This window comes from Morchella sextelata (assembly GCF_020137385.1).
Source record: "Morchella sextelata strain SCLS chromosome Unknown scls_2, whole genome shotgun sequence".
NCBI lineage: Eukaryota > Fungi > Ascomycota > Pezizomycetes > Pezizales > Morchellaceae > Morchella > Morchella sextelata.
The window spans coordinates 1,757,100-1,770,233 of record NW_025408617.1 but is presented as its reverse complement, the minus strand read 5'-3'; the positions used below and the strand labels follow the sequence as shown (position 1 = coordinate 1,770,233).

The following is a 13,134-nucleotide window of genomic DNA, read 5'->3' as shown; positions in this document are numbered from 1 at the left end:
TTCAATTTACTTACCTTGCGTGGGTAGAGATCTTCAAAGGCACAGTTATATATGCGAGGCTCCACGAGCCCGAGCGAAAGCTAGGGGAAAAACAAATCCAGTTGTTTCTTTTCTGCGTGTTTTCTCTCAAGACGCAGTTCTGCATCTTGGGGTCGTATGGTTTTTTGCCAATGTATGTTCCCTTAAGGCCTTCAAGTAGTTTGGCACCTTTCCCCAGGCCCATTTCCGGTAAGGACGACGAATGTTTGTAACCCCGGTAGAGCATGTCGTGAATAACGTGCACCGAGCGACATGATGGGCGGATCTATATCGTACTCCAGTCCCCCATTCTTCATTACGTGTGAGTTAATAGCTTATATGATAGTTATGAGAAGTTACATAATTAGCCCATATATGGGAGATTCCCCGGATATCGTGAAATATGTGGGGAGAATACCGGTACACCGATATCATGACAACGAAGATGTATTTTCGCCCATGTACACATCTACAACAATGTTTCAGCATGCTTTCTTGATGAATTTTTGCTGTCTGGATTTTGAAGATTCACAGGCTTTTAAGACCACTCGAAGTCAAGATCACTCGAAGGACAGGTCGTTGTCGTCGGTGTGCCGCATGAGCCTCGCCGTTTCGGCCACTCTTGCCAAATATAGAATCGGTAGGATGGGTGTGGCAAAGCTGATTTGTTATGCACGGGTTGCCGTAAAAGTTGAAAAACACACCAAAACATGCGAATTCTAAATCCCAAGAGGTTTGTGATCGAGATTGAGATTGCGATTGAGGTTGTTGGTATTTACTAACGAACCCTAACCCATACATTTCCTAAGGCTGTAGTACTACACAGTGGGGGCTGTTCAAATCTGATAGATCGCAGATTTGCGTAGCAACGTAAAACTTTCAAAGGGAGAATGAAATGAAGACGGTAAACGTGATGGCGAAGCGCTCTTGCCTTGGTCGGTTGAGATTTGGAGGTCGCAAGCGGACTACTAGTGGGTAGACGCATTACTACAAACCTTCCATTTTCTCCACTAAGCAAACCCCGACACTGCGATCACGATACTCAAAGGCTTAAATTATATCACAGATACAGCGCCAACAGGAAAGAGAAACGTTTACGGAATCCCTATCTCGGGCGACACTTTCCCAGATGCCCGGGCCACTGGTTACTTGTTAGCTTTATTGCCTTTCTGGTCTATCATTAAAGCTAGAGCTAGATGGAGTAGTACAGAGCTCCTCCCTCGCTAATATATTCTCAGTTTAAATACTCATTGAACCAAGCAACGGCCTGCATAAATGCTTGTTCCTTTGCGAATTTGTGGATAGGGTTCTTCATATCACCCCTCGCGGCAAATCCGTGCTCAACGCCACCATACAAGTTGATCTGGAAAGTTGCACCTATCTCGATCAACTTTGCCTCTGATTGATGGCGTAGCTCTGTGGTGAAGATGCTATCGGTTTCTATGTTTCGGGTTTGACTGTTAGTACAGTATTTCGCACTGAAAGAGCAGGGGCCGTACGAGCTGCGGCAATTGAGAGAGGCTTCTTGATAGCGGCAACTTCTTCAATTGTTACGAATGATGGGTGCGCGTTGTATCCTATTTTTAAAGTTAACATTAGTTTCAATTGACTGGTTTTATGGGCACGGATGATAGTACCAGCATCGATGCGGCCATCCAATAATCTGGTGACGTATTTAGCGCCAAAGCAGTATCCAACGGCTCCGATCTTCTTAGGATCTGTATATCATCCCCCATATTAGTAGAAATTCCAACTTCTTTGTCACTCTGACACATACTGAACTGCTTCTTCATCTCTGCAAGCACTTTATCAACGATTGGCTGTACAAACTCGGGCTGATGACTTGGCTTTTCCAACCATGCTTGCAAACTAAATCCTTCAGGGCGGTTCTCCGGGAGAGGAATTGGGTCGTTATCCAAGATGTCAGGCATCACAACTAGGTATCCATTGGCGGCGAACTGATCGGCAATGCTATTTTGACACCGCATCATAAATTGAGCTATTCGAAGGCATAACAAAGTTTGAGCGGTTTGAGGGATCGGGAGAAGTTTACAGTTGAGGGTTGATGTAGATTCCCATCACATCAGTGAGCAAGAGTATTGCTTTATCGGTATTCTTTGATTCGGGATAGGCAAAATAGGTATTCACTATTGTCTCTGTTACTTTCAGTCAATATGAATTAGTCTTTTTAGCACCAACCTCCAGCGAATTCCTTCTCCTCTATCCACGCTGTTAGTAATTTTTATCGTAACTTTATCATTCCTGAGTACTGGCCTCCAGCAGGTGCCCCTTCATGAACAACTCCTCGAATACAACATTCTCCTGGGCGGTTGGAAGCCATTTCTTCAGTTTTTGGTGTTTGGTGCGCTGTGAAGGAAAGATGATAATCAAAGCTGACGAATATCACAGGCAGCTTCAAGTTTCACAGTATTTATGCCTCCACGGAACGAACGGAATCTTCGCGATTCTCCGTAAACTCCGCTAGCTTAATACTTAGCTTCTTGATATCCCCTCGCCTGTTCCCGGGAATCCTATAGTGTCGCTAGTTCTTAGGCCATGATGGCGCCGTGATAGACATAATTTTAACGATAAGTAGTTTAAACCTCTCGATCTCTCTTTTTTGGTTCTAGAAACAGACGAGGTGACAAACCAGACTTGCTTAATAATTGTTCAGAGCCTCAATGCTTGGCTTACGCAATAACAGTTATCACTTACACGATGGCCCCCGTCTACCGCTGGTAAAAACCGAAGCTCTCATGCATGAAATACTCCGGAAGACACTTCGGAGGCCCGAGAATCCGTTTCCGTGAAGTCAAAGAATGCCTCATCTATGCATAGAAATTACTCATTTTCACTCGAATTTTCAATCTCCCCCCACTATTTCCAATCACAAGGCCTTTCCCCGCTCAAATAAGCCGATTATCCTTGTCTAAGATATCATGTCAGGCAGCATGCTAGCAGTCTCGCCGAAATACAGGTCTGAGTGGACCATAACGATACAAGAAATAGTACTTAAGAGACCCTGCGTCGGTGTCCTCTTCAGGTCCACAGTCTGTTGGCGAAACCAGTTGGAGAAGCCACCTCAACAAAAAGAATAATATTATAACATATCACAACAGTCATGGCCCATACACACACGCAAAGATTGCGTGAGGATGGGAGAATGTCGTCCTCATCCTCTATCGATTCACTTGCTACAAACTCTAGCGAATCCGAAGCTGGGCTTCTTGGTAATTTGACATCCAGCATTAGCGATCACCACAGCCGTCATGAACACACTCCCGAGACAAGGTCAACAAAACCGTTCAGTAACAGCCAAATCTTAGAGAACGCAAAGCTCGGTGTTGAGACCTCAAGAGTTAATGGCAAAGGCCATGATGAGCATAGAAGAGCCTCGATTCCAGTCCACTTAGAAAAAGTGAAAAATGGAGGGAGGGGAAGCTACTTGCTCAGGATGGATGATGATTTGCGAAAGCTGCTATCCCAATCTCGCTCTGCTGCAGGCGCAGATGGGAAAAAGAGAAGGGCAAAATTCACAGATGTATGGTTACACTACTTTAATTCTATGGTTGTTACGGGCTTAATGGACGCATCAGTACTAACCGAACAAATAGCTAGTCTTCACAAAACGATTTACCACATTCGACCGCCAAAACCCTGAGGCTTCGGGATCTCCCTTTCACGGCTTCTACATCCTATTCTGGTACAGAATACCCTAACCCTGTAAGAGACCTGCATAGTAGTTTCATGCTAACTTTATTCAGGATGAGTATTGGTATGTTGATGGTGAAGGATGCTGCAACCTCTTATCGGAACGAGGGGAGGATATTTGGAATCGACATTTTATCGATAATGTTTATGCCGAATAAGTTAATCGATTGTCTTTTGACAGATGCTATTGCATTTTACGGAACTAGCCTGTGGTGTGTACCGTTGCAGAAAGCAATCAACAAAGGATATATAAAATGGGATAGGGCTGGTTGGATATTGCAGATATTATGGCAAGGTTTCTTTATGTGGGCGATTATCCAATACACCCTCTATAAGGAATGGTCGTGGATTCAAACGGTTTGTAATAAAATTCATTTCAGCATTCATCCCCGCTAATATTCATACCAGGTATATATCGTTTTGCATGCCCATGTTATGCTGATGAAGCAGCACTCATATGCCTTTTACAACGGGCATCTATCCGGGGTCTTCAATCGTCGCAACCTACTACGAGGGAAATTACAGGAACTTCACTGTTTGCATTCTTCTGTGCTTGATAAAAATCCTGCACAAAGACACCATCATCGATCCGAATCTGGAACCTCGACTGACTCCGGTGTCGGTCTTGGTAATGTTAGTTACAACGGCATCAACCAAGTACTGAATGCTGAAACCGAAGAAATGGACTCTGAACAACTTGAAGATTTTGAAAAAACGCTGGCTGGCGAAATCGAAGGCTGTGATGTGGAATTAACCTCTAGAGTCAGCGGAGGAAAACCAGTACAGTACCCAAACAATCTCACATGGTGGAACTACTTAGAGTATCTCCATTTTCCCACGTAAGCTCTCCTCAGTAACTTCAGATTTATAACTCAATGACTATGCCTAATCAATTACAGTGTTGTATATGAACTTGAATACCCCCGACAAGACTCAATAAATTGGCATTACGTCGCCGAGAAAGTTTTCGCTATATTTGGCGTTCTGGGCATCATGATTTTGGTTTCTCAACACTACATGTGGCCTGTGGTCATGAAAGCCAACGCCATGAGTTCTTGGCCGATCGAGGAAAGACTGAAAGAAATACCGTGGATGTTTGCCGATCTACTCTTTCCGTTTCTTGTGGAGTATCTGGTACGTAAAATCTTACCACTTATCAAAATCCAAATACTGACGGATGATTCAGATGACATGGTACTTAATCTGGGAGTTGATTCTGAATATTTTGGGCGAGCTCACCTTATTTTCTGATCGCGGTTTCTATGGTGACTGGTGGAACAGCACTGGCTGGGACGTGGTAAGTTCCATTCTTACTGCCCCTGCGTATCATCTCTAACAGATATTTCGCTCAAGTTTGCTCGAGACTGGAACAAACCTGTCCACAACTTTCTCCGCCGCCATGTCTACCATACAAGTATATCATCACTCCATGTCTCGAAGAAAGTCGCGGCTTTGATCACCTTTCTCATTTCCGCTATCTTCCACGAGTTGGTTATGTGGGCAGTTTTTAAGAAAGTTAGAGGTTATTTGATGTAAGTTTCTCTGCATTATCCCTTCGACTTTTTCCTCCCTAACAATATCTGATGATGGTTTTCGTGCACAGGTTCAGCAGCATGTTACAGATACCATTGAGCGCTTTTGCGCACACTAAACTCATGCGAGATAGAAAAACACTGGGGAACACATTATTCTGGATTGGTTAGTTGCCCTTATCTCAATGCTCAACACAGTAAAAGCGAAACTGGTGCTAACATCAGACGGCTGTTTTCAGGGTTATATATTGGGCCATCACTCATCTGTACGATGTATCTAATGGTTTAGATGAAGTTATGAGTATAGGAGCATAGAGGATTTATATTTTACGGGATAACGAATCTTTTTCTTAGATATTCCTAATTTTATGTTTTTATCAGCTTTTTTGATATCTATATGCCCCCCACCTCTCCTTTCTGCTTTTCTCCATTCAGTATTCATTTTGCGATGGTGTCCTGGGATTTTTTTTGTTTTTGTTTTGAGCTTTGATGTTTTGCTGCATACCCTCTCATTTCTCACCTACCGGTGATAGAATCAATGATTACACGTTCTTTTTGTTACTCCTCTACGTAGATTATATTCACGGATTGTCACACGTAAATCGTTCACAACCGAGTCAAATGGGCTCGTGTAAACTCTATCCAAAATAAACAAAGATAAACATGTGCCCCTCCCGCATTATTAGACTGTACTGCCATCCCTGCGAGGTATCAGCTCGGAGAGCTTGGCTATCCGTCACAAGGAGTCACTCGAGTCGCACTAATGATTACATCACTGGCAACACTTAATTAATTGATTGATAATTCATTACTGTACTAGCGACACTTACATATACGAGTAATTAGAAGACTATCGAGGATTTTAAATGGTAACAATATTTTGTATTTTCGTATCAGCTAATGAGACAAATAATACTAATACATAAGGAATCCTCCATAACGCCAGCTTTTCCATCGAACGGACCAAGTAACTCTTCCACAAAAGAAAATATGATACAAATGAGTGTGCGGAAATAATAATAACTTTCTGCCAGCAGGTCAGAGAAGGCTTTTACCGGTAAAAGGCTCCTCATCAATTCACTCAAACCCTTTATATATATCCCTAGAATCTAGAATTTGTTGTGCAAGACTACCAGTAGCCTCGGTATTCCCAGATTTTTAGCTGTTCCACAAACCCTGGGTTTGGGCTCGCAACCGGTCGCTGTTTCCGAACGTATGACCATGCCTCTTCATATGATACCTGAAAATGCTTCATCACTGTAGTTATAGACTCTTCATTAGCATTTGCCTCCCTTATCTCTATTTTCTCGTCTAGGACAACTAACCAAAAGCTATAACGACAGAAGCACTTCTGCTTCTCCCCTCCTGGCAGTGTACTAAAACGGTTCCGCCCATATCCATCGCATCTTCAAGGAACTCCATCGCGGCGTTCAGGCCATCAAGTAGCCATTGATCTTCGGAGTCATCGATATAGATCTGGCAATGAGTTACACCCACCAACGAGCGGATGTGTGTAGGTGTGAGCCTTAGGGATAGCACGTGGCTGACATTGTTATTCACGATGGACACGGGGTCGAGGATGGCCTTGCAACTAGATGTGGAGTTAGTTTTGAACTATCTGAACATATCTTTCTTTCTTTTTTTTTTCGAGAGAGAGATACTTACTCGCCGAGAAAGAGGTTGGGAAGAATCTGGTTCATGGACCGGTAGCGGACGCATGGAAGTGTATGGTCTTTGGCAATGAGTTTGCGGTGGAATTGCTGAGTTTCACGAGACATGATGGTAATATGGACTAGGTGGCTGCAAACGTTACAAATTTGCCCAGAAATCACGTTTTTTAGGCAGGGGAAGCGTGATATGAAACTGATTTTGTAAGAAAGAGGAGAAGGTAACCAACCGTATATAAGTATAAGTAGGGGAAATGTTAAGTGTTTGATATTTTTGTGACAGAGAAGAAATAAAATCGACCTGCGATTCTTGAAAGAAATAAAGACGTACTAAAGATTGGCTTTTTGGAGGTCGAGGAAACGGCCAACTGATAGAGAGTGATGATTGTGTATCGATTTTCTGTGGGAGGCTGCCAGTCTATATTCTTGAGCAATGGCACACCCCCGGCCGATTTTCTTCCTGTTTTTGGAGGTTCATTCAGCTCATAGGTAATCGCCAAAACCCAATGATCACTGGCTCAGCGCGATTTTCGCACTAGTAATTCCGTGTCTCGTATTAGCTGACAGCAGTGTTTTTGCAGCCTACCGCCAAAGCACAGAGCAGCGTGCTTTTTTACACCGATAGACTGAGCCCGTGGAACAATTCTTGCCAATTAGAACAATCACGATAATCCCATAGCCGACTTAATAGTGCTCCAGGGCGTATTGGTTCCGATACCAAGGGCAGACGTGTTCTGCTGCGACACGACCAGGACTGAAAACTTAACCGATGGGTGGGTGGGGTGGCCCACGTAGAAGAGGCTGTTAACCCAATTCGTATTTTATGGGGAAATAATTATTACTTCGTCGCCTGATAGAAATTATATTCGGGACGAATCATGTTCAGTAGACCAAACGAAAAGAAAACCAAAGAGGCCTTTGGAGAGCACGACCACGTCGGTGGTGTACATACAGCGTGTGACGTGGGGAATGTGATAGTGTTTACAACGTATGAAAACTAGCACTCCCTTTCCTTGCGATGATCTCAACCCCGAATTAGTTCTGTAAGGTACACATGTGCAACCCTGTCGGGCCCATCTAGCGGTTAGGTCAATGAAGCTTAAGCTAGAAGTGCTGATAATATCCAGAATCGAGTGATCAACTGTGATTCGAAGACGACGTCGTTCGATCTTGATAGGTGACAACAGCTATTTGTTGGGCATATTCAAAACTCGAGTACCACTAAGAATGCTCATTAAACCCGGATGGTTCGAACCCTAATCGCAATTCTCCGTATATCCATTAATGGCATCTCTAAATGCGTGGGGTTTTGAAAAAGCCCAATGCCCTGCAGAGTATCTAGAGTACTCTAGGGTATCCATTGTATTGCCACTTTCACGACCCTTGGATAGAATATGTGAAAGCTCCTAGAGTAGGAAGGTTTAGGCAAAAAAGAAGTTGAAGCAGGTCCCAGTACTCGCTCCACGATTTTGCTGGTTGGCGAAACGGAATTTATGTAGTTTTATTTTTTGCCTGCTGTTGTTTTTTGTCGCCTGATATCTCCGACATCCGGGGTACCGCTACAACTAGTAAAAGCTGTAAAATGAGATGGATATATCGTCAGAAGACTTGGAATCAAGCACGCAATTCCTAATTCACAACGGCGTGGTGAATTTTCGCCAGTGGTCCCCGAAGTGCGTTATCTTCTTCAAAATTTCGAATCAGCATCTGGAAGACAAACACACTGGACCGCTACCACTTGATAAGAGGAACCTAGCATACCTGCCAGAACATATTCCAATGGTAAATCCTCTAGAATGAGAAATGTTGTGATTCTTTATTTACGTTCCCTCATCGGTCGACATACTTAAGGCAAGCTATCCTAGCAGGTGCTTCGGCCTTGGTTGGCTCGGAAGGTATGTATATACATGTAGTATTGTTCTTTTGCTGATTTCCGGATCCCCGACCCGCCTTCTTCTTCATGGTTCGAAAAGCGTGCGCTCTGTCAACTCCATAGATTTCTGAGTTGACATCGGTTTGTGATTTTATGTGTCATCAGACATTTCGGATTCATGGCATTGGAGACTTCGTGCTAAAGAGGTATTTGAAGCAATCTCACAAATTCACATTATTCCAAAATTCACTCTCCCCGCACCCAACCGAAAGAACCAAGTGATGTCAATAAGCAATTTGTGGCTTTCAATCGAATAGGAACTACCGTGATAGTATGTACAGCGGGGACCCGCTATAGCGAACTCCAGTAAACCGAATATTTGATATACCGAAGGATCTCGGACACGATTTTTTTTTCCCCAGCAAAATTCGTGAAAATCATGCTGATATACCGAATTTCACTCCGGATCGAATTTTTGGAACCTGAACCCCCTGTATCCTCCCCCCTCTATCCCCATACAAAATAATTCTGCAGTAACGAACTTGTGAATTTACTGGTGACACACTAGTACTATTAGGGATAGATTATTTGGAGATACACCCCCCCCTCGACCCATCATGGTATCAAAATTCACTTTTCTACTCACAAATACTTTCAATATTTTCCAGGGTAGTTGAAGTGCGTAGTTCATCATGACCGCTTCATATTGAGGGAAACTTGTCATGTACCCTTACTTGTACCCTCACTCGTGGAACAAAACCTAACCCTATTATGAGCCTTCGAATTAATTCTGCTGTACTGTATGATCTGCTATACCGAACTGATTTTTGCGGATTCTGCAGGTTCGGTATAGCGGGTCCCCGCTGTAATCTTTAATCGGGTTACATATCGCGCTAGATACTCTGGGTGGGTTGTTCCCTCGGCTTCGGCATCATCCGACGGGGGGTCGCGTGCGGCGGCGGGCGCCATGCACGAGCCACACATCGCGCTTGTAACGCTTACTAACCGAGCTGAACCACGTCTGATTCGACGCACACTCCACCCACGCATTGTGGCCTGCTGTCCCCCCACCAATGATGCGAGAACGGGTAGAGCTCAACGCTCCATCAACTTTTGCATGTACCATCGCCCTCATTTCATTGCCATCGACTGTAGATTAAGATACGATCTCGCGATATAGGCCATTGCGCGGTACTATTAGGTGAGAGTATTTGCACTTTGCGTAGAGTAACAATATCGGGGTCGTTTAGGCCGGCGATCGAAGTAATATCGCGCCAATATCCAGGAAGCCCTTTCCTTCTGAATGCATGATTCCTGCATTGCGGCGCGAACCAAGAGACAGAAAGATCAACGAGCAGCTACTAGCCTCGGTCGTATCCACTTTCGTGCTTCTGCACCATAACGTGGCCACAATCTCCGCAGTTATTCTCCCTCTAAGCCTTGAGCTCTAGCATTCCTCCCCTCACTTCCGCTTCATTGTAGACAGAGAGACATATTCAGTCATTGTCCTTCAACATACAGGCCCAATTGTTTCAACAAGATGTTTACCAACTGGGCGTCCATTGTTACTCAACCTCAGTCCACTACCATCAAGCCTCCAGCGCCTTTCCAAGGTCCTAAAGTCTTCCCACGTTACACCTCAACACCTGATGCGTCTGTAACATCATTCACTCCACCGGCCGAATATAAATCTTTTTATTCGTATATCCAAAAGATAAAGAAAGCCACCGACGTTACAACCAGCCACCTCGACGCACTCGGTGTTTCAGTCGAGTATGATTTCCCCGTCGAGAAGATGTTGCCCGAAGGTGATTGGTTTCCAGCAGAAGACGATAAAACGTTTTCAGAGAGAAAGAAAGAGCTCCTGATAGCCAACAATGATGCTTTTGATGTTTTGTCAAGGAAGAATAAGACGATTAGATTGGGGCACATGTATCGATTCTTTCAAGCAATGGAATTACTAAGGCCGTACTATCCAACGGCACCTGTTTCGTCTGATGTTGCTTCGAGTCAAAGCGATAGCGAAGAAAGGTCCGAGCAAGGGAGTGGGAAACGGAAAGCAGAAGAAGATGTCGAAGGTGGTGTAGAGAAAAAGGGGAGAGCCAGCGAAGAATCAGCAGAATCTGATGGAAGTGTTAACGAAGAGGACAAAAAAGATGGCAAGAAGAAGAAACCAGAGAAGTTTTCAATGCCAGAGAAGTTCAGAGAAGAGCTGGTGAAGAATTTCATTGAGCCCATATGTTGGGGATATGGAGTGCGGGTTTAGTATTAACCCCAGTTCCCACTTTCGAAAAAAAAGAAAAAAAGAAAAAGGGCTCTGCTAATGCAGCCCGCTCATAAAAAGTGCTCCGAGAGCCCCTCCGATAGTTTGCCTCCAAAAATCCAAGTTCTTGGTGCATTTAACGAATTACATCTACCTTACCCCTAAACTTCCCGCTGAAGCTCGTGCCGGGCTTGTTGAAGGGCCTGTAATGGGAATGCAGGTTCGTCATGAGACAAGATTTCGATCTGCAGCTTATGAGGCAGCGAGAAAGAAGATGAAGACGACTGCTACTGTTTCTCGAAGAATAGATATTCTTGAAGCCGGGCAGCTAGGAGTTGATAAAATGGACATTGATGACGAAAAGGATAAGGATAAGGATGATGATGATGACGATGAAGATGACACTATGTTGGCAGATGATGTTATAGGAATTGCCCGAGAAGTTGCTGCTACACTCAGCATAGCCCAAGACAGAAGGAAGGGACCTCGTCCGGGTAAAGAAGGCAAGACAGAAAAGAAAGTTCGATACAGAGCCATAGGCAAAGAAGAAAAATATCGAGATGATGTATGCTTTAATGTCATTCCCCGTTTTCATGTGCTCGATGTGTCTAACATGCCACCCCTTGTCAATAGATATTCATTATGACTTCTCTCCACCATCACGTCTCAATCTCTCACGTCTCTGTCTCGCAGCCCTATCTGAGATACCTTGAGACAGGAAGGATGCCGGATTTCAAACACGAGTTTTTCCAAACAAAGGAAGGGAAAGACTGGGACAAACTTAAGATTCAAAAAACTCGATTCTGGGACCTCTTGGATCCACAGGAGCGAGTAGAGGCCTGCTATGCTTTTTGCGGTGTTCAAAACTGGCTGAGTAGAGAGGAGACGAAAAGATAAGAGAAAAATACATGGACGATTTTGCCTACCGAGTATTTCCCACGTCGCTATTCTATTCTGGCTTTTTTTATTATTATCTTTCATCACGAGGTCTTGCCAGATATTGTTTTACGAGGCTTGCAACGGAAATTATATATATGTAGGCTTATTTAGGCGCATGGCGAACGAAGAACAATTTAAAGATATCAGTTTATTTCATATGTCGAGGGTTCTGGAGTTCTCGTATAGCCCGGATATCCCTAATTCCGATGGGGCATAGAAAATTCTCCTTGTTTTTGACAAAAATTACTCGAATTCGAGCTATATCACGAGTGAGTTGTTGTGTTCGAAGTAGTGTCTGGCTTGGTACCTTCTAGCTCGTCAACCAACATCCCCCACATACACGCTTATCGCAGCTCCTCCTCCTCGAACTGCCGGGCCGGGGCCGGTGAGGCTGCCTGTGTCTCAGTGAAGCCATAGATCAACCCTCGATGTACACCAATAGAATTCCTAGATTCGACTCTAGCCTTTCCAAACAAATGATGAGATTCCTAACTTAACGAGAGACCTAGGCTAGAGATTTCAATTTCATAGCCGTTATATTATCTGCTCTATCTCCCCATCAGCATCGGGAATTCGGTATAATCCATCGACAGCTATTCATCAATTCGCTGAGAATGATCTCGAACCATTGAATATTCGCTCCTTGTCAAGGTTAGAAATCGAAAAGCGATCACTTACCTTCTCTCTTTCCCTACCGCAAACCACATTGATATAGATAGAATACGAGCAGGTGGGTTGGATATCCTGTAACTACTATCATCTGTGCCATAACCTGAGCGTATGACTCGGAATACATATCTTCCACCAGAGAATGCGAAGTATTTTTTTTTTTTACTTTTTACCCATCTCAAGAATTCTCCACGCAAGGAAGGAGGTACAAAGGGATTCATCTCTTCGGATCAATCAATGCCATCGATGCAACAATAGCCTATTTGAAACGTTGTCCAAATTGATGTACTTGGAAGAATCAATCACAAGACATTTTGTTAAGGTTTGATGTGCCGTATGACATGACAGGCCACATATGAGTAGGACCTTTATTAGAATGCAGAGAGAAAATCATAGAATTGTATAAATAGGAAATTCTAGAGTAGAATTTGATTCAAATGTGGTTGGTCGATTTGATTTCTC

The 13,134-nt window shown here is 43.9% G+C and overlaps 5 protein-coding genes across 5 annotated transcripts; 3 read left to right on the top strand and 2 right to left on the bottom strand.

The window, feature by feature from the left end:
* Positions 1–1,252: 1,252 nt before the first annotated feature.
* H6S33_005724 (uncharacterized protein) lies at positions 1,253–2,359 on the bottom strand (the record flags this gene model as incomplete). Its single annotated transcript, XM_044837101.1, has 7 exons — positions 1,253–1,458; positions 1,518–1,595; positions 1,656–1,736; positions 1,796–1,989; positions 2,072–2,165; positions 2,218–2,238; positions 2,293–2,359. The coding sequence occupies 7 exons, from the start codon at positions 2,357–2,359 to the stop codon at positions 1,253–1,255; spliced, it is 741 nt and encodes a 246-aa protein (XP_044699033.1).
* Positions 2,360–3,139: 780 nt separating this feature from the next.
* H6S33_005723 (uncharacterized protein) lies at positions 3,140–5,550 on the top strand (the record flags this gene model as incomplete). Its single annotated transcript, XM_044837100.1, has 9 exons — positions 3,140–3,559; positions 3,633–3,721; positions 3,783–4,086; positions 4,138–4,568; positions 4,629–4,863; positions 4,916–5,026; positions 5,083–5,261; positions 5,333–5,427; positions 5,501–5,550. The coding sequence occupies 9 exons, from the start codon at positions 3,140–3,142 to the stop codon at positions 5,548–5,550; spliced, it is 1,914 nt and encodes a 637-aa protein (XP_044699032.1).
* Positions 5,551–6,390: 840 nt separating this feature from the next.
* Positions 6,391–7,039, bottom strand: H6S33_005722 (uncharacterized protein; the record flags this gene model as incomplete). The annotated part of the gene is made up of 3 exons (XM_044837099.1): positions 6,391–6,518; positions 6,587–6,852; positions 6,927–7,039. The coding sequence occupies 3 exons, from the start codon at positions 7,037–7,039 to the stop codon at positions 6,391–6,393; spliced, it is 507 nt and encodes a 168-aa protein (XP_044699031.1).
* A 3,302-nt stretch (positions 7,040–10,341) lies between these two features.
* On the top strand, positions 10,342–11,067 carry H6S33_005721 (uncharacterized protein; the record flags this gene model as incomplete). Its single annotated transcript, XM_044837098.1, has 1 exon — positions 10,342–11,067. The coding sequence occupies one exon, from the start codon at positions 10,342–10,344 to the stop codon at positions 11,065–11,067; it is 726 nt and encodes a 241-aa protein (XP_044699030.1).
* A 271-nt stretch (positions 11,068–11,338) lies between these two features.
* Positions 11,339–11,961, top strand: H6S33_005720 (uncharacterized protein; the record flags this gene model as incomplete). Its single annotated transcript, XM_044837097.1, has 2 exons — positions 11,339–11,629; positions 11,698–11,961. 2 exons carry the CDS (start codon positions 11,339–11,341, stop codon positions 11,959–11,961), a joined length of 555 nt encoding a protein of 184 aa, XP_044699029.1.
* Between the last annotated feature and the right edge of the window lie 1,173 nt (positions 11,962–13,134).